Genomic DNA, 19,312 nt, shown 5'->3' with positions numbered 1-19,312 from the left:
TTCATTTTTTTTTTTTTTGGTTCTTCTAGACAGGGTTTCTCTGTGTATAGCTCTGACTGTCCTAGAACTCACTCTGTATAACAGGCTGGCCTCAAACTCACAGAGATCTGTCTGCCTCTGCCTCCAGAGTGCTGGGATTAAATGCATGTGCCACCAATGCTTGGCTGAGACCCTGTCTCAAAAAGAAGGAAAAATATCAATGCTTGTCTTAGTTGGGGTTTCTATTGCTGTAAAAAGACACTATGACCGCAGCTGTTTTTTATACAGGAAAGCATTTAATTGGGTGGCTTACAGTTTCATAGGTTTAGTCCATTGTCAACATGGAGGGACAAGGCAGCATGCAAGCAGACGTGGTGCTGGAGACGGAGTTAAGAGTTAAGACATCTTGACCCATAGACAACAGGAAGTGGTCTGAGTCACTGGGCACATCTGGGGCATAAGAGACCTCAAAGCCCACCCCCACAGTGACAAACTTTCTCCAAATCCGCACCTACTCCAACAAAGCCATACCTCCTAATAGTGCCACTCTTAATGAGCTTATGGGGGGCAATTGCATTCAAAATACCACAATGCTTGAATAAGTGGATGAATATAGTTAAATAAATAAATAAATAAATAAATAAATAAATAAATAAATAAATAAATAAATAAATAGTAATAGGATTTTGTTAAGAGCCTAGTTGAAAAAGGGGTGTCCCTTAGAGCAACCAGCTTAAGTATTTACTTTCCTCCCCTCTTCATCCACTCACACATCCATCCATCCACCCATCTACCCCCCCACCTATCCATCCATCCATCCATCCATCCATCCATCCATCCATCCATCCACCCATCTACCCATCCATCCATCCATACATCCATCTACCCATCCATACATCCACCCACATATCCATCCATCCATCCACCCATCCATTCATAAATCCACCCATCCATCTATCCATTCATCTACCCACCTACCTACCCACACATCCATCCATCCACCCATCCATCCATCTACCCTTCCATCCATCTACCCATCCATCTACCCTTCCATCCATCTATCCATCCATCCCTCCATCCATCCAATGGTTCATGTAACAAATCTATAATACTGCCTACTCTATACCCAAGCCCTCAGGGCATTCAGGCTTCTCTCCAGGAGGCTCCCAGCCTAGGAGAGGAGACAGACAGAAAAGCCAGCCTGCCAGTTTCACCTCTAAAGAGCTAAGACCCAGAGGTGGGACCATGAAGCAGACATGTCCTGGAAATTATGGGGTAGAGTGAGTATGGCAATTCTACACAGCACCTGACTGCTTAGGAGACAGGGAGAGTAAGCCATTGGAGCACTGGGTGGGAGAAGAACACCTGTAGCTGGAGGAGACTCCCAAGGGCTAGAGGAAGGAGCGTGGGAGAAAAGGGGAGTGGGGTGTGGCACAAACAGGGTCCCCCAAACTGAAAAAGTGAAGTGAAGAAAACAGAGAGCCAAGCTTGGTGGCTCATACCTATCATCCTGGCACTCAGAAGACAGAGGCAGGTGGATTGCCACAAGTTTGAGGTCACCCTGGGGTGAGTTCCAGGCTGCTTGGGATACATTGTGAGCTCTCGTCTCTTATTTTTTTTTAAATGCTGAGTGGATATCTAGAGCAGAGAGGATAGTTGTCAGCAGGGCATCTTAAGATGCTGAAAAGTAAGACTTCCTGTTTCTTTGCCCACAATTTCCGCTTTAGCAGAGAGTTTTCTGTGCAAGGTCACACTTTGTCCTCCCTGCCAGCTCTGAGCTCTTCTCCTGCCAGAGCCCCGGTGTTCACAAGATCAGGTCAGAGTTTGCTATGGCCCTCTCCCTGCTCTGACATGCACAACTCTTTGCTCACTTTATCCTTTCTGTGGTAACCATGCAGCTGTGGGACAGGCCAGGCCATCTACAAGACCCTGAAGACTGAGGGATACTAAAGGCAAATGTGACCTCTAGGGTGGCTATTGTATGTAATGTCTACTGGGAACAGGGCACCGCTCACCACGGCATCAGTGCTCCCACGGGGCAGAGGTTACCACGATGGCCCCAGGACCCCGAGGTGGAAGAGGGAGGTGCAAGTCCAGGCCCACAGCTGGAACCGTACCTAGACCCGACCCAGAACTATTCTGCTTTTAAACTTCTAATGTCTGCAGAATGTCTAATGTCTGGGAGAGTCGCTTGAGGGGTGAAGACCAGAGAGGCAAGGGCCACACAGTGGGACAGCCCCTGATGACTTTGGTTGCATGGTTCTTCCCAGTACCAGGTGTGGCTCTCCAGGTGAGCTCGACAGCCTTGTCCCTGCTGACACAAAGGGAAGGTCACTGCAGTGGGCTGGGGACAATAATAGAACGAGGGTCTCACCAAATACTGGTGAGACCAAATATTGCTCACCAAATATTGGTCAAGGAATAAATAAATGTCTGGTACTAAATTAAGAAAATGCCCTTTCCTGTGCTCTGTTTTCATGTCCTGAACCGACAGCTTCTTCCCCAATATGAATGCCAAGGACATCAGAGCCCTGCCTGTAGCCCCAGCCTGACCCTACTCTGTGACTTGCTGTCTGGAACATCTCATTTCAACACTGTGTCCTTTTGAGGCCCTGGGTTTACCCGACTGTGAACTCTCCCAGGAATATCCCTCCTTCCCTGTCTTTCTGGAAAATTCTTATTTGTCGTTCTCCACCCAGTTCAAACTCTACCTTTTTTTGGTCACCCCTGTCCTTCCACCCAAAGAGCCACCACTGTCATGACCCTTCTGAATGCCCCTGCTCAGGAAGGTGGCCTGTAGCAAGTTAAGAACAGGAACTGTGAAGCCAAACTGCAGAGCCCAGCTGGTTGACATGTTTCTGGTCTGTGAACCCTAGGTTTTGGGGCTGTTGAATGACTTGTATCCAAGCACTTACAACAGTTCCTTACATTTGGTGAGTATTGTTCGTCTTAGCTCTGGTTGTATTCTTATTGTCTTCTCTCAGAAAATCGGTCACAGGACTTTGAATCTTCCTTGTGCCTGCCCACGACTGTGGCCCCAGCCTCTGTACTCTCCAACGACAGCTGCTCCAGCCGCACAGAAACCAAGCATCTAACTATGGTGGGGATCATGTTCACAGCACAGACCCTGCTCGGCATAGGTGCTGTGCCCATACAGCCCTATGGTATCTCCTACATTGACGACTTTGCCCATCAAAGCAACTCACCCCTCTACATTGGTAAGGATGGTCTCTTCCCTTAAACTCTGAGAATGGGGCCAGGCCCAGGCAGAAAGAAGAGAGGCCAAACATGAGGATGGGCCAAGAGAATTCTGGAGAAGCCCTAGGGAACTCCCCATCCCTGACCAGGAGACAGGACTGCTCTTGGAAGACTGGGTAGGCAGAGACCCACTCGGGGCAGGCAGAGATACCTACTCAGGGTGGTTAGAGACACACTGAGTATAGGTAGGGACCCAGTAAGGATAGGCAGAGACCCACTGAGGTCTGAGGAGACATACTGATGATAGGCAAGAGATGTTGATGGCAGGTGGTGCCACAGGATCCCCACCAAGGCTTTGTATTGCAGGGATCCTGTTTGCAGCGACCACAATGGGGCCGGGCATGGCCTATGGGCTGGGCAGCTTCATGCTACGGCTTTATGTGGACATTGACCGGATGCCAGAAGGTGAGTCTATAGAATGTTCATTCATCCTCAAAAGCACACACACATACACAGAGAGAGAGAGAGAGAGAGAGAGAGAGAGAGAGAGAGAGAGAGAGAGAGAGAGAGAGAGAGAAACTGACCACTGGTCTTATGGGAGGCATAAAACCCGGAAGCCATATGGGAGTCCTGTCAGCAGCTCTGGCCATGGACAAGCCTCCTCCCTGGGCCTCAGTTTCCTCATTCTTGACATAATTTCTAGCCTCCTGTTTCTCAAGAGTGTTGCCAGAATCTAGTGAAGTGTCAGAGATAAACTGTCAAGTGCTGTCTTCTGAGGAGCTGCCCTCTGTCACCACCCCACCCTCCTGCATACCCTCCCTCCCCCAGGGGCACAGGCATACTGTTGATAGACAATAAAATACGCCCTCTTAGCCTGTAGGGAGCACCGTCTTCAGGGGGAAAGGCTTCCTAAGACCAGGGCCATAGCATGCTGAGAATTGAAGGCAGAGCTCGGTGACTCGTGTGTACCCCCCGGGCCTCTCCCAGTTGAGACACAGCCTGGAAAACCTCGAAGACCCTTTTGGTGAAGAGACTACCTTAGAATCTGAGAAATTTCTGGAGGCGTCATTTGGAAAACTAATCTCAGAATCAGCTAGAGGTCAGAATGGGCCAAGGAGTCTGGCTAAAACTTGGTCTGAAGGTGGCCAGGAAGAAGGTGTGTAGGGGCCTCAGAGCCCTGGATCCCTGCATGTGCCGGGGGATGGGGGTGGGTGGGGTGGGGGCGTTCTATTAGAGCAGGTCACTGTGGCTTCTTAGCTGACTGCTTGTCATGCCAGCATGTGAGTTCCAGGTGTGCCTCTGTCTCCTACTGCTCAGAAGTTCCGTCCCTTCCTTAGAGAGCCAGCAGCCACACTTGTGTGACAGGGTGGTCATTCTCTAGCTTTTCCCCACAGGTTTCCCCAGTCAGGACAGGTCTGGACAGTTCTGCCCGACCGTCACAAATGACAATTCTGCCCATATCTCTCCCTTCTAGAACACTGGGCCCCAACACCAGACCTGAGCTCTGTTACCAGCCCCTTGATACCCTGAGAGAAAGGCCCTGGGAATTGGGGTGACCTAGGTTTCCTAGTCACCTCCACTTGGGAGACTTCTGCAGGGATCCAGGGCTCTGAGGCCCCTACACACCTTCTTCCTGGCCACCTTCAGAGCAAGCTTTAGCCAGACTCTTTGGCGCATTCTGACCTCTAGCTGATTCTGCGATTAGTTTCCCAAATGATGCCTCCAGAAGTTTCTCAAGTCTCCTACTTGAGAAACAGAATGTGTTTCCTATTGCTGTTGATATCACCTTGGCATACAGGGTAGATGTTGGCTCCAAGCCACCTCCCAGGTCCTTCTTTCTTCACGGGGTGGGTGGTTCCTGCCTGCTGCAGGCACGGACTAGCATGTGCATGAAGAAGAGCTAGGCTCTGTCTGACATGGAGCCAAGGCAGACAAGCAATAAGGAAGGCATTGAGTACCATGGGTGAAGAAGCCACCCCAACCCTGCTCTGGAAATCCATTTGCTAACTGCCAGCTTTTGCTCCCTCACCCGTGCCCGGAGAAGCTCAGGACCCAGCCCCTGGAGAACAGGCTGTGTGAGCTGCTGGCTGGGGCTGCCGGGGACTTGTATTTTTATAAAGTACCTGTGATGCTGGGGTGTTGTGTGACTTTCCCTGGAGAGAAGTGAGCGAATGTCTTTTCACCTCAGATAGGGCCGTGATGACAGACCAAGCTTAGGCGAGCTTGGTGAGCCACTGGGTTCACTGGAGTTACTCAGAGGAGCGTGGAGGTCTCAAGGGCATCCCCCAGAGACCCACCACAGCATACATGACGGCACGCAGAACCTGTCTTAAAGGTTGAAGACAGTTCTGCCAGGGAGGCTCCTCCCACCCAGAAATTGCTTATTGCTTTTATAACTGTAGAGAGGGGCTCTGTGGCTCTTCTAACTTTCTCAGCCTCCCGAGTCTGACAACCCTCCCTTCAGTTCAGAGAAAGTAGCTACCCAACACAGGGAGACCGAAGGAAGATGCCCCCACCTCAGCCTTCCACCTTAGAAGTTTTACAGACAGTTATGCATCATGTTCTAATTAAGACAGGTAAGGGGCCGAGGCCATGGGGACGGGACTTGTCAAAGGAACACATTCTTTAGTCCCCTTCCCCCAGCCCTGTGGTCATTTGAAGCACGTCTTCAATAATATCAAATGCTTCTGTTAAACGGTCCCAGTTATTTTAAACATGCGCATCTGAAAACAACAGCAATCCCACCTTCATTTGATTCAGTAGTAATACTTCATTTGATAGTGGAAATTGCACTAGAAACAGAAGCAGGAGAGAGAGAGCTCTACGTGTGTGTGTGTGTGTGTGTGTGTGTGTGTGTGTGTGTGTGTGTGTGTGTGTGTATTAGTTTCTGTAATTCTCCCAACAACCCTATGATGTACAAAACTTCATCTCCTAATGTCATTGACACCTTTATGTCACAGTGGAGAAACTGAGGTACAGAGATATGAGTTATCACTGGGTTCCTGGGATTTCCCTGCAGCACTCCATTGGCTTAGTGGTTAAAGGTTCTCAGAGGTAGAAATGACAGCCAGCTGTGACACTAACACCATCATTTTTCTTTTTTCTCTTCCAGGAGGTATCAAGTTGACCTCAAAAGACCCGCGATGGGTGGGCGCCTGGTGGCTGGGCTTCCTCATCTCTGCTGGACTGGTGGTATTGGCTGCCAGCCCCTACTTCTTCTTCCCCAGAGAGATGCCCAAGGAGAAACACGAGCTTCACTTAAGGCAGAAGGTCTTGGCTGGTGCCGTGTCCATTGTCAGCAAGGTAAGTACCCTCACGTACTGGCCACAGCTCAGGCTCCAGAACCCACCACAATGCTTCCTGACAGAGGGGTCATCCTTCCTGAGCAAGTTCCGCTGCCTGCTCCCAACAGGCCTGCACAGTGACCATCATGGGTCCCATCCATGATCCAGGAGATGTGGGGCCTGAGGTAGAATGAAATGTGCAAGTTCACCGCGCAAGTCAGGGAGTCCTGCAGTGAGAACACAGGCTTGCCGGGGCTCACGTCCTTCAGTGTCGGTCACTTAGAAACTCTGGAGATTCTGACCGTGCTGGGCGATGCTAAGAAGTGGGCGTTGTCAAGCTTTGGTCTAGGAAGAGTTCCTGAGAGCAGAGGGATCTGAGCTGGGCACACAAGGACACAGGCAAGCACAGAGAGGAGGGTCAAGAGACGCTGGGTACAGACGGCCTCGCCACAGAGTTCCACAGAAGACATGAAGCCGGCCCTGTAAGGCACCATGATAGGGTTAAGGACACATTAAGCACTCTGGGCCAGGCTGGTGGGAGGCCTTGTCCAAGGTCACACAACTGACAGAAAAGCCAGGAGCTGTGACCCACAGGGCGGGATAGACGAGTCTAAGCCAAGGACTCCCAGTTTTCCTGGAATTCACAAAACCACGAGGCCAGAAGACAGTAAGTTAATTCCAAATGAAAAAAGAAATGACAAAGAAAACACAGCTCTTTCCCCCAATACTGGGGTGCGACCCTCTCAGGCCTTGCACATGCAGGACAGGGACACTAAGCTAAGTATGTCTGGCCCTGGACACAAGTTTGAAAGTTTATTTTAACAAGATAATTTCAATTTCATTGGTATTTTTAATACATACACACTTGACTACATCGGAGGCTTTGTGCAGCGTTTTCTCTTTTCCCAAGTACGTAAGGTGCTTGTTAAAACCTCCAACGTATAAATTAAGTAAGGTGCTTGCTACTAAGTCATCCTAATTGCAAAAGAACAATTTATGCAAATCCTGCTAAATGTTCTGCAGCAAAAGGAATTCTACTTTCCATAGCCACATAGTGCTTTGCTTCTGGGAGTGTTGACTGCCGTGTGGGGAGGGCCTCCCTCTTAGAACAAGAAAATTTGACCTAGGAAATGGACCTGAAAAGACCATTTCTTCTTCATCAAGTTTTTTTGATTGGGGGTCAATTTATTAGAATGTGAGTTCAAGTCTGTCTAAGCCCAGGTCCATCTGCCCTGCTGAGCCTTGTCAACCACCTCACCCCAGGGCCAAAGACAGCTCAGGTTAGGACAGTCAGCAGGGGCCAGAATCACAAAACCTTTGCTGGCTTCAAGATCTTGGTGTATCCCTGGAGGGACCGGAAGCAAGGACTATGCAGCTGCTTTACCAGGTGCTGTGTGCAGAAGGACTGAAGGCCAGGAAAAGTGTGTAAAGAGAGGCCACTGCGGCCGTGGTGGCCATGATGGGAGCAGGCATCAGAGCACCGGGGGCGGGGGGGGGGGGGGGGCTGGGGCGGGGAAGAGGGTGGACACAAGCTCTCCTGCTCTGGGACAGGACTTGCCCAGAAGTGGTGCTATTCTGCAGTGGTGACTCCAAGGCATAGTACATGTCTGGGCTTACGGTGTCTGTGCTGGCTCAGAGGCAGGGGAAGGCATTTCAGCAGAAAATGAGAACTTGGCATCTCAGTTCTAGCTAACTTGGCCCAGCTCAGGCCAAGATTCAAATTCCCAGAACCTGGAGAGGAGTCCTTGGAATTAGGACTGTCCCTTAGGAGGACAAGAGGCTGTGTGGCTGGTGACAGATACTCCGAGTTGGGCCCTATATTTGGACAGAGAACAGTAGGAGTGGGTGGCTGTCTGCTGGACTCAGTCACAGGTCAGCCATGTGCTTTTGCAGCAGGTCACTTCCCTATGCTTGCCGTCGTGTGTGGTGTGTATAAGGTGCAGAGGTCAGGCCGCTGGAACACTGCGCAATTGCCTTGGGTTCTGAGAATGTGCAGTCCCGGCAGCTGTGGTCCCTGGAGTCTGCGCAGAGAGCTGTGTGCTGTGAAGCCTTGTGACGCTGGTCCCGACTGTGTGCCTGTCTGGCTGTCTGCATCCACGCTGTCAGCTCGCGGGGTTCTGGGAGGCGAGGAGCTGAGCGGTTCTTAAGAAAAGACTGAAGGCTGAGAACACGGTGATCTGCTTCCAGCGGCTCTTGGGCAATAAATATTGATGTGGGAGGAATCGATCCTCTACCTCCACCTCCTCGAGGCTGCCAGGGCTGGCCAGGCTGCCTGCAGTAAGATTGACTGACCTGGCCCCTGAGGGTCACTAGTGAAGAGCATGGAGGAGAAAGGGTCCCGTTGGGTGAGGTTGGCCCCTAGATCCTGCACGTGTCTCTCCTGCAGGGAGGGGGATGGGTAAGAAGGAAGCAGTCAAAGCCAAACTGTTTGGGAAATCTCTTCAAATGTCTTCTCCTAGACTTAGGGTCCAGGAACCCCCTAAGTACCCTAAAAGTAAATGCAGCCATTAAAAGTATCCAAGAGATTGTGGTACACAATCTGAGGCTTGTCTGATCGTGAGAGGGTCTAGCCTGTGTCTAACGAGTGGGCCGTAAATTAGACAAAGACTACCAGATCTACAGACTGAGGCTATGTGCTCTAACTGGCTCCATGTCAGTGGGTTGTCTTTACAGGGGAGTTGAGGGAGACACCCATACACCTGCCCTGAGGAGTGGAGGAGGGCCAGGTGCGGGGAGATGGTGCTCAGGGATGAGGGCTCTGCAGGGTCTTTGGAGTAAAAATGGCCTCTGACTGACTCCTTGACATTCATCATCATCAGATTCCTGGATGCATTTCCCCTTGGGTAGTGATGCCCCATTCACGGCACTCTCCAGTATTCACAGGTCCTGGGAGAATCTGCTCTTGGGGCTGAGCCAGGAACTGGGAGCGGCCTGGCCACCTGCTTCCCTTCCTGGCAGGCCTCTTGCTTCTTGCATCAAGGCTCCTGGCCACGCCCAGACTTTGAGCACCACTGGGTGCCATGGCCTTCTATTTGGTCATATTTCCAAGATATCTCTGTGCGTGGGTTATTCCTACAATAATTCTGAGTTTAGAATTCCAAAGGTATAGTCTTAGTGTTCTGGGTTTTGTGTTTGTTGTTGACTGGTTGGGGTTTTATTTTTTAGACACTTGGGCCTCAATCTGGGCTAGCCTAGAATTTACTGTGTAGCCCGGACTGATCTCAAACTCATGGTGATCCCCTGCCTCACCCTCCCAAGTGCTGAATTGAGAAGTCTGAGCTACCACAACCAGATGAAGTTCTAATAGCTGGGGATTTTCAAGCGCTTGTCTTCTAGAATCAGAGGACCTTGTGTGTGTGTGCCTGTGCATGCAGGTGTATTGTATGTGTACCCGAGCATCTGTGTGTACCTACCTATGCAAGCGTATGTGTGTGCACTAGTGTGTACGTGTGTGTGTGTGTGTGTGTGTGTGTGTGTGTGTGTGTGTGCAGATGTAGGTACACGTGTATGTGCATGCCTGTGTAGACCAGAGGGCAGCCTAGGGTGTCTTTCTTTGGTGTTTGAAACAGGATCTCTGTGGCTAGGGGACCTGCCTATCTCCATCTTCTCTGTGCTGGGACTACAAGTGTGTGCCACTGTACCCAATTTTTCACATGGATTCTGGGCATCAAACCAAGGTCCTCACATTTGCATGGCCCATATTCCCCCTGGACTTCTGGGTTCCTGCAGCAGCCTCTTAGAGTATGAAGTGACACTGACCTCCCTTGTCACCTGTGCCTCCCCCTTGTGGGTCCTGCTCTAGATTCCTCCCCACCAGCCATGAAGTTCCCTGTATCTCCCCCCACCCTGGCAGTGCAGGGCTGAGACTCCATCCTTACATTCCCTCTAAGCCCCAAGACTTGAGTGATCATGCAGCCCCTTCTCCATCTCACAGGAGGAGGGACTGAGGCCTATAAAGGAGTCCAGAGGGGCCCAGCATGTGGTGGCCCTGTGTCTGTCTATATGAGGCTAGTTTCTGACCCAGAAGGTCAAAGAAGAGTCTCCCTTTCCTCACGTCAGGGCTAGAGTTCCTTTCAGGGTGTACTTGAATGGACTTCAAACTGTACCCCATATAACACCACGGATGACAACATAGAGAATGAAGAAGGACTCTCTCTCTCTGTGTGTGTCTGTGTGTCTGTCTGTCTGTCTTTCTCTCCCCATCTCTGAAATCCCACTCTGTTTTATAGCACCATGGTTGTTTCTGTCTGTCCAGCGCTGGCTTCTGGTCTCACACACACTAAACGCATGGTGCACCACCCATGTGTCACAGCCTTTATCAGACATCACGATGGGATTTCAAATTGGATGAAGGTTTGTGTTGCTAAGAAACAGCTGGTCTAGACACACCACAGTTCGGCAGAGAAAAAGACTGAGGCTAAAGAAGGGATGGAACCAGTTGTGGCATCTCATTCTCGTAATCTAAGCATTTGGGAGACTGAGGCAAGAGAATGGCCACAAGTTTAAAGCCATCCTGGGCAATGTAGTGAGTTCCAGTCTTTCCTGGACTACAAGATGAGACTCTGTCTCAACACACACACAACAACAACAACAACAACAGAGAGAGAGAGAGAGAGAGAGAGAGAGAGAGAGAGAGAGAGAGAGAGAGAGAGAGAGAGAGAGAGAGAGACTGCTCTGGCCAAAGAGGCCTCATGAAAGTCTCCCTGGCATCTGAGCAGCAGGGAGAAAGGGAGAAAGGTGGGGTACTCACGATGCCTGTGCCACACTGACCCAGCTCTCTGCTTACTAACCCTGGAATCTACAAAGCATCTACATTTTGGAATGACATGAGAATGAATGAGGCAGAGGCAGAGTGTGGGTTAGGTGGTCCAGTGCCTGGCCCAGGCTCAGTGAGCAGGGGGCTTATTCTTAGCACTTTTCTCTATTGGGTCAGATTTTAAGGGAGAGAAGAAAAACAAAACAAAACAGAAAACTACCTTTTTTTTCTAATATTCTTAAATGCTTTGTTTTTTTTTTTCAAAATTAAAAAGACATTAGTTGTTTATTTGTTTGTTTTTTCAAATTGATCTTTTAACAGGCAAGTAAAACATGTGCCTATGTCTGGTACACTAAACATTTTGATCTATGTAGACAGGAGGCCGAGGCTACATCAAACTGTCCTGCAGATGGCTGTCTGGTGTGGACACTTAAAAATCAGTTCTTTGAGCGATTCTCAAGTTTCCAATACTATGCCGGGTCACTTCGTCACCACGATGTACAGCGGTCCTCTTGACCTTGTCCCTCCTGTGGACCTGCACTTTGTGTGCCCTCTGCGGCTGCTCCCTAGTCCTCCCTGACAGCCCCTGGGAACCACCACTGCACCCTCCCTTCCCTGAGTCCAGTTCCTTAGACTCCACCTACAGACACCCGTTTGCATCGGACTTCTTACACTTAACATAATGTACTCCACCATCCTGAGAAATGAAAGAGTGCTGTTCCTTGTTGAGAACAGTTCTCACCTGGTCTTCATCCATTCACCTGCTGCTAATAGACTCTCCGTAACTGTGAATGATACTGCAGTGAACATGGGCATGCAGCTCTCTCTAACACCAGACATGGCTGATTTAGTTTACTGTACTAGTTGACTATTTACTTTAGGGGTTAATCGTAGGACTATATATATGCATGCTCGGCAAGCACTCTACCACTCAGCTAGATCCCCAACCCTATTTTCACCTTTTTTTTCCTTTTTGAGACAAGGCTTTATGTATTCCAGGCTCATTAGGTAGCCAAAGAGTCCGTCAGTTTCTGATCTTCCTGCCTCCACTTTCCATGTGCTGGGAAAACAGGCAGTTCATGTGGTAGTGGGGCTCGAACCCAGGACTTCATGAGTGTTCTGCAAGCAGTGTACTAACTGTACACTGTACAGTGTGCCCAGCCCTATATTTAGTTTTTGTGAGGTACTTCCATACTTTTTGGCTTATACCCAGTGGGGTGCGAGGGCTCCTTTCCCGCTGCCGCACCAGTGCGTGCCTCCTTTTTTGACCAGCCACTCTGACTGGAGTGAGGCGATTGACCACTGCATTCCTTTGCTTTTCAATTTCTTCCTTCCATTATATCCTGGAGAGCGTCTGAGCACTCCCAGCAACCCCGGGTCTGGCGCTAAGGACAACAGTAGGGGTTAACTGACCGTTAGTGTTCTTCCCTTCACTCCGCTGGGTTCTACGTGTGGATCCTCTCATCCTACTATTCTCCCACTGCCTGCCTGGGCTGCCGGGAAGTTTGGATGTTTACCCCTGAGGGACTTGAGTTGCAGAGAGCAGATAGCATAGTCACAGGGCTCGTAAATGCCGCCGAGGTTCAGTTCCAGGTAAACCTCTCCCCATGCCCGTTCTCAACCGGTCAATCAAGCAAGATGAAAGAGTAGCAGAAACATAAATATGAGCGAAGGGTTCGGGGAATGACAGAGTAGTGTGCTGATACGGGAGTGGAGAGATCAACTCAGGGATGGCAAGTGAGCTGCTTAGTTGACGCAAAGCTTCTGATGGCCAGCTTCAGCCTCACTGGAAGAAGCCGAAGGCCAAGATGCCCTGGTGCTCTCCTCCAATCCTCTGCCCCACCCCCTTAGAGGGCCACTGGCTCTCGGAGAGCTGGTGCCTGTGACGACTTTCTGGGATGACACAAGGTAGGCACTGAGAGCTGGCAGCCCAGCTCTGGCTACATAGGACTGGGACCCAGCCCCAGGATGAAGCCTTCAAGGACTCAGATGCCCCCAAAGATAACTTCAGAAAGGCTGGAGGCCCACAGCAAGTCCTATTTCACAGCATGTGTGTACTGGAGGCTTGCAGTTGTCAGCACCAAGCCCCAAGAGAGGAAGTTCTACCAGGCTTGCTGACCTGGGCAAACCGCAGGCCAGATGGGCCACCCCGAGCTCTACTTTGAGCAGCACAGTGCTTCCTGTCTGAAGAACTCACTATTAGTCAGCGGTCCTCAAAACAGATGAGGACTGGAAGGTAGAAACAGATTGAAAGCATAGGGCGCACGAATCTGGGGTGTTGGGAGAATAAAGTCTCCATCTCTTCATCTGGCCCTGGTCTGTCACTTGTCCCCAGCTGCTGTCCCCAGGGAGTACGGGTTGTAGTCAGGTTGCAGTGGTGGCCGCGGTCTGCCTCGATGCAGGCTCCGGCTCCCTCCACGCCTCAGGCCACATTGTGTCCTGCTCTGTCACCTTTTCTTCCCAGGCACACTGCTCTCTGAACCCCTCTTCTGACCCCCTGAGCCCCAGCAGATCTATCTCTCCTCTCCTGTCCCCGACCCCATCTCCTCTGTCACAGCATGTACTGGGGGCTGCCGGAGAACCTGAGTTTGCTGGCCCGCTCTACCACATCTCCTTGGTGGCATTTCCCACTCAGCGTTGTCCTTCAGCAAACCCACGCAATAAAAAGTCCGGCCTCAGACAGACAGTACCTGCACTGAAGTGACTGGGCAGATGTGACAGGGCAGGGGACCAGACAGGAATGTACATGCAAGGAGCAGGTAACACTGTGACCCGGGCACAAAGCTCACAAGACTCCGCCCGCTCTCAAGGGCGAGGGTGCTCCTCGCTGGTGAGAATGTGGGGCAGTTGTCGGTCTGTGCCATCTAGCGTCCCCTCGTTTCTTCCCCTCCTGGCCTCTTTCCCTCAGCCCTCCTGACCACACCACTCTCCCGTGATGTGACCAGGAGAAAGAAAAGTTCCCCTGGTCCTCTCTATGGCGGCGTGTCAAAGGAGGTATCGGATGGATTAGTCCTGTGTGGGTGGTGCTAAAGTCTCTAGTAGCTGCATTCAAAAGTCGATGAGATTTCTTTTAGTAATAAAGTTAGACTGGGCATGACGTCACAGGCTTGTAATCCCAGCACTTGAGATGTAGAGGCAGGAGGATGAGGACTTTGGAGTCAGCTGTATGTGATAGATAGCTCATGGCTGTCGTCCCAGCACTCTGGCAGTTGAGGTAGGAGGATAACCATGGGTTTGAGGCATGGTAAGCTCTAGGCCAGCCTGAGCTACATAGGGAGAGTCTGTTTTAAAAGGAGTTCAAGGTCACCTTCAGTCAACCTGGACCACATGAGTCCTGTCTCAAAAAATAAAAATGCCTAAACTATTCCAATTTGGGCATATAATAATATAAAGAGTTCATTCCTATATCTTGAAAATACAATATATATTTTACACTTGTGACATATTCTGGTTGGACTAGCCATATTTTAAGTGCTTAGTCCCACATGGGACTGGTGGCTGCTGCATTAGATAACGTGGCTCTAGCAGGCATGTCCAAGCTATAGCCCAGAGGCCGCTATAAGCCAGGACAGTGGTGAATGCGACACAACACAAAACCCTGAGTCTTAACTGTACCACATTCTAGCTGCGCAATGCCCATTCTTAGAGCATGTCTGCTCACAAGTGAAGAAGCAGAGGATCCCACCCCACCCCCTACTCTCTTCAGGTACCAGGGAGGTAGAACAAGTCCACCCAGCTGAGGCCTAGCATCTCCTAGCATCTCACTCAGTTCTGCTAGCCCATAATTCACTGCTGGATTCCAAACTATCTCATTCTGTCTGAGGGCTGCCCCTGGTGTGACAACATCTCCTCTTGCCGTTCTTCTTCTTCCGAGAGCTTGGCACTGGCCACAGCACTGTTGGGGACCATCTCCAGTTCTTTCGGTGGAGATTTGTCAGATGTGATTTTGCTTCGGGCCCCTGTAATGAGCACCACGGTTCAAACAGAAGGAGATAAATGCAAAGCATGCTTACGCAGAACCCTGTCCAGCAGGGGACAACACAATCCCAGAACAAGTTTTGACTCAGACCTAAGTGTTTGTAAAACAGATATTTATTTCATTTCTATAAAAACCGATTTCATTTCTATTCTGAGTTCCCAGTCTCCCAGATCATTCGGAAAGTCAACCTTACTCTTTCTCAGGGCTCCCCCGCCAAGGTACAGCAAATCCTGAGACTCAGCTTACACTGTGACCACTCACCACAGAGGCCCCCAGCTCTCCCCACAAGGACAAGCATCAGTCAAGCCTGGTCACTATGGCAATGCCTGCCTGCCACCTTGGCCTGTATGGTTCCCCTTGGCATGCTTGGAACAGAAGCATCCTGGTGTGTCAGGAGTCTGGGAAGCCTGTTTCTCTGAGCCAGGTCTCTGAGGTACATGCCCCCCACCCCCACCCCCCACCCCCCGCTACTTACAGAAGCTAAAGGCTGCTTGTTGCCTGCCTCATACTCATTTCCTGCGCGGTCTCATTTCTGGTCTTCATCACAGAGAGAATGGCAAAACCCATTAGTGCTTTCGGCCCTGCCACACCCCTCCCCCCAAACCCAGGCCAGCAAACCCAAGCTGTGCCCAGCTAAAATGTCAGAAGATGGAAAGGCAATGCCCACGGGAGAGGGCATGCTTAGACTAATATCTGAGTGAATTGCCTGCCGGGACAGGTCAGGCTCTGGCAGCCAGTGCAGGGCAAGAAGGGGAGCTCGAACAAGTGGTCTGTGATAGAAGTGGCCCATGGAGTTCTGAAATGGGAGAAGCAAGCATAAGGCTCTCTTGAAAGAGATGGGAAGCCGGGGTACAACGGCTCATGCCTAAGATCTTAGCTCTCAGGAGCAGCGGTGAGAGGATCACTTGGCCACATTTTGAGGCCAGCCTGTCAGAGTTACATGGTAAGGCTGTGCTGGCTGGTCTTATGTCAACTTGACATAAGCTAGAGTTATCTGAAAGGAGGGAACCTCAACTGAGAAAATGCCTCCATAAAATCCAGGTGTCAGGCATTTTCTTAATTAGTTATTGATGGGAGGGGCCCAGCCCATTGTGGGTATTTCTACCCCTGAGCTGGTCTCCTGGGTCCTATAAGAAAGCAGGCTGAGCAAACCAGTGGAAGTAAGTCAGTAAGCAGCATCCCTCCATAGCCTCTGCATCAGCTCCTGCCCCAGGATCCTGCCCTGTTTGAGTCCCTGTCCTGACTTCCTTCAGTGATGAATGGTGCTGTGGAAGTGTAAGCTTTTTGGTCATGGTATTTCATCACAGCAATAGAAACCCTAACTAAGATAAAGACTCTTTCTCAGAAAGAAAGAAAAAATTAGATGAATGCATTGAGAAAGAGGTATCCATCTCTCTACACCCACAAACTTAGTTCCAGAGAACTGGCTTCTCCTTACACTGGGACAAAGTCTCCCCACCCCCCCCCATGTTTCTGGCTGCTGACTCTGACCTCAGGCTGCACAGAAAAATGTAATGACGTCAGACCACAGGTACCATAGGTGCTTTTCATGTTAGGTGAAGAGTGGCAAAGATGTTGGTAAGGGTGATGGTGACATTGATGACTGATGATAGTGGTGATGGTGTTGGGTCCGGGGTCACACAATAATGGGGGACAAACCACCAAAGTCTATTAAACCAGAAGCAAGCTTTATTTAAAACAAAATCACCACGGGGCACAGAAGCTTACCAGTTAACTGGGACCACAGTCAGAGTCGGGATTCTGAAGCTATGGCAAAGGGGTGGGTTTCAAGCCCCTTTTTATAGCAAAGGTAAGCATCAGACATGGGATGCATGCTAGGAGTCACATAGAAACAACTATTAAAAGTTAACTCTGGTCCAGGCAGTTGTTGGCTATACGGCGCACGGGAGTTATCATTAAAAGTTCACCCCTGGCTGTTGATAGAGGAGCTGGCTGGAAAGCAGAGAACCATTGTTAGAAGTTAACCTTCAGAGCTGTTGACTGTCAGCTTTTATTTTATCTTATCTTAGGTTTACCATTTTATATTTCTATATTCCTGGACCCTTCAATGGAATAGATAACCTTGATGGTATGTTCCAATTTAATTTCCTGTTGCTGGGATAAACCCCTCAAACAAAAGCAACTTGGAAAGGAAAGGGTTTATTTCATCTCATGGGTTACAGTCCATCCTTGAGGGAAGTCAGAGCAGAAACTCAGAGAGGGCAGTTCCAATAGGGGAAGTTCTTGAAGTAGATCTCATGGAGGAGGGCTACTCCTGGGGCTTTCTTCCAGGCTCAAGATCAACTACTTTCTTATTGCAGCCCAGGCCCACTTGCCAAAGGATAATTCTGCCCACCATGGGCTGGTCCCTCCTACATCAATTGGCAGTCAAGAAAATGACCCACACACATGCCCCTAGGCCAATCAGAAAAAGACATTTCTTCAGTTGAGGCTCTTAGGTGTGTCAAGTTGATAAACAAGACTAATCATCACATAGTGTCAGTGACATTGGATAATGATGTCAATAAGGGAGATGTTATTGGGGACTGCAATGGTGATAAGACTGTGAGTTGAGATGTCCCTTTTGGTGGCATTAGTCATTTGGTGATAGAGATGAGGTTGGTGACGGTGACACCAATGGAGATGATTATATTAAAGACAAGGGTGATGATATAATCACAATATTGGCAGTGATTCTGAAGGCACAGGCAACAACAATAATGATGGAGATATCCTGGGGCTTAGACCGAGTCGGTGATGATCGTATTATGATAGAATCGTCATGAGCAAATTGGCCACCTAACTGGTTGTGAAGATGGCGCTGAAACACATAGGGCTGTCAGGACTGATGGTAGTCCTGGCTGTGGTAATAACTGTCACCGGCACCATGTTTAATTTGGCACGTTAAGAGCATGTTACAGTTTAACCACGAGAGTGTCATTCAGTCTTTCAAGTCTTCCTGTTGAGTTCCTAGAGGGCCAAGAACCAGTGGAGCAGTGGTAGCCTGTGCTCCTGGTGAGGCACAAGAACTCCCTCGCCTATCCCCCTGCCCTCCCTGAACAGGGTCTCTTGCATCCAGCTGACTGGACCTGGCTGTGTGTCTTTCCAGGGTAAGGAGCTCTCCTCTCAGCATGAGCCCTTAAAGAAAGAGGCTGGGTTGGCCCAGATTGCCCCAGATTTGACTGTGGTCCAGTTTATCAAAGGTAAGTGAGCCCAGGGAAAAATGGAGGGGAGAAACCAGAGGTGCCTTTGAGATTATACTGAACACAGCCCCTTAAAGCTCTTCTTTATTAATTAATCTGCATCTATGGGCCTCTCATGAGCCCAGACAGTCCTAGTAAGGGTGGTCCTGTACCCCTCTCTGCCAGGACATCTCTTCTTACTGATGTTAATCACAGTCTTTCTTCTCCCTCCAGGCTATGTTCCAGAGCCGTTCTGTTCTCTAAATATGCCTGGCTCCCGTCAAGAATGAGGCTACACACCTCCATCCTCTGGGCTCTTAGCATCCTTGGGGCTTCTGTCTCAGTTCTGGTCTGTCTTTGCCCGTCACTCACTTTCCTCTAAGCCTGTAAGCAGGAAGCCTTGAACAAATGCTCGTCAATCTCCAGGCTATGGCATGAGTACAAAGCCAGGGACCTGGTTTCTTGGTTCTTTGTCCTTGCTTCTCTGTGGGCCTTGGTTTCCCGGGACAATTTCCCAGTACAGTAAGAAATAGACTCACTGACAGAAACTTCATGCTACCCTGATCCTGACACAAGAAAATCAATCAGTCAGGTACCAGAGCCCACAGTGGGACCAGGCAGCATTCTCTAAAGAACTCAATCCTGTGGACATTGAATGCCTGCTGTGTGCCAGACAAGTCAAAAGGGCCTGATTGTAAAGCCTGCCAGACGCTGGTCAGTGTGCAGTCTTGTGAAGTTCTTCTCTGCTCCAACCTGAGCTTCCTCACGCAGAGATTGTGTTGGTGATGTTTATTTTGCCTTTCTCAAGGATTGGTATAACTGTCAAGTAGGGGGTGGGCATGGATCCCCTGGCTGCTGTTTGGAAACTGCCTATGTAAGGTATGCGCTGTACTAGGAACACATCTACCTTGCTGTTCTTATCCATGCCCGAAGA

General features: G+C 49.9%; 1 protein-coding gene across 3 annotated transcripts in view; it reads left to right on the top strand.

Annotated features, from left to right (window-relative positions):
- The window catches only part of Slco2b1 (solute carrier organic anion transporter family member 2B1), a 50,888-nt gene that overhangs the window by 16,795 nt on the left and 14,781 nt on the right, over positions 1-19,312 (top strand). For all 3 annotated transcript variants that reach the window (XM_076548148.1, XM_006982158.4, XM_076548142.1), the window contains exons 5-8: positions 2,964-3,197; positions 3,544-3,642; positions 6,290-6,480; positions 18,306-18,399. In XM_076548148.1, the coding sequence (XP_076404263.1) occupies positions 2,964-3,197; positions 3,544-3,642; positions 6,290-6,480; positions 18,306-18,399 (618 nt within the window). The remainder of the gene's footprint in view (positions 1-2,963; positions 3,198-3,543; positions 3,643-6,289; positions 6,481-18,305; positions 18,400-19,312) is intronic.

This window comes from Peromyscus maniculatus, chromosome 1 (genome assembly GCF_049852395.1).
Source record: "Peromyscus maniculatus bairdii isolate BWxNUB_F1_BW_parent chromosome 1, HU_Pman_BW_mat_3.1, whole genome shotgun sequence".
Lineage (NCBI taxonomy): Eukaryota > Metazoa > Chordata > Mammalia > Rodentia > Cricetidae > Peromyscus > Peromyscus maniculatus.
Note: the sequence above shows the minus strand (reverse complement) of the source record. Positions and strands in the feature narration are given on the sequence as shown.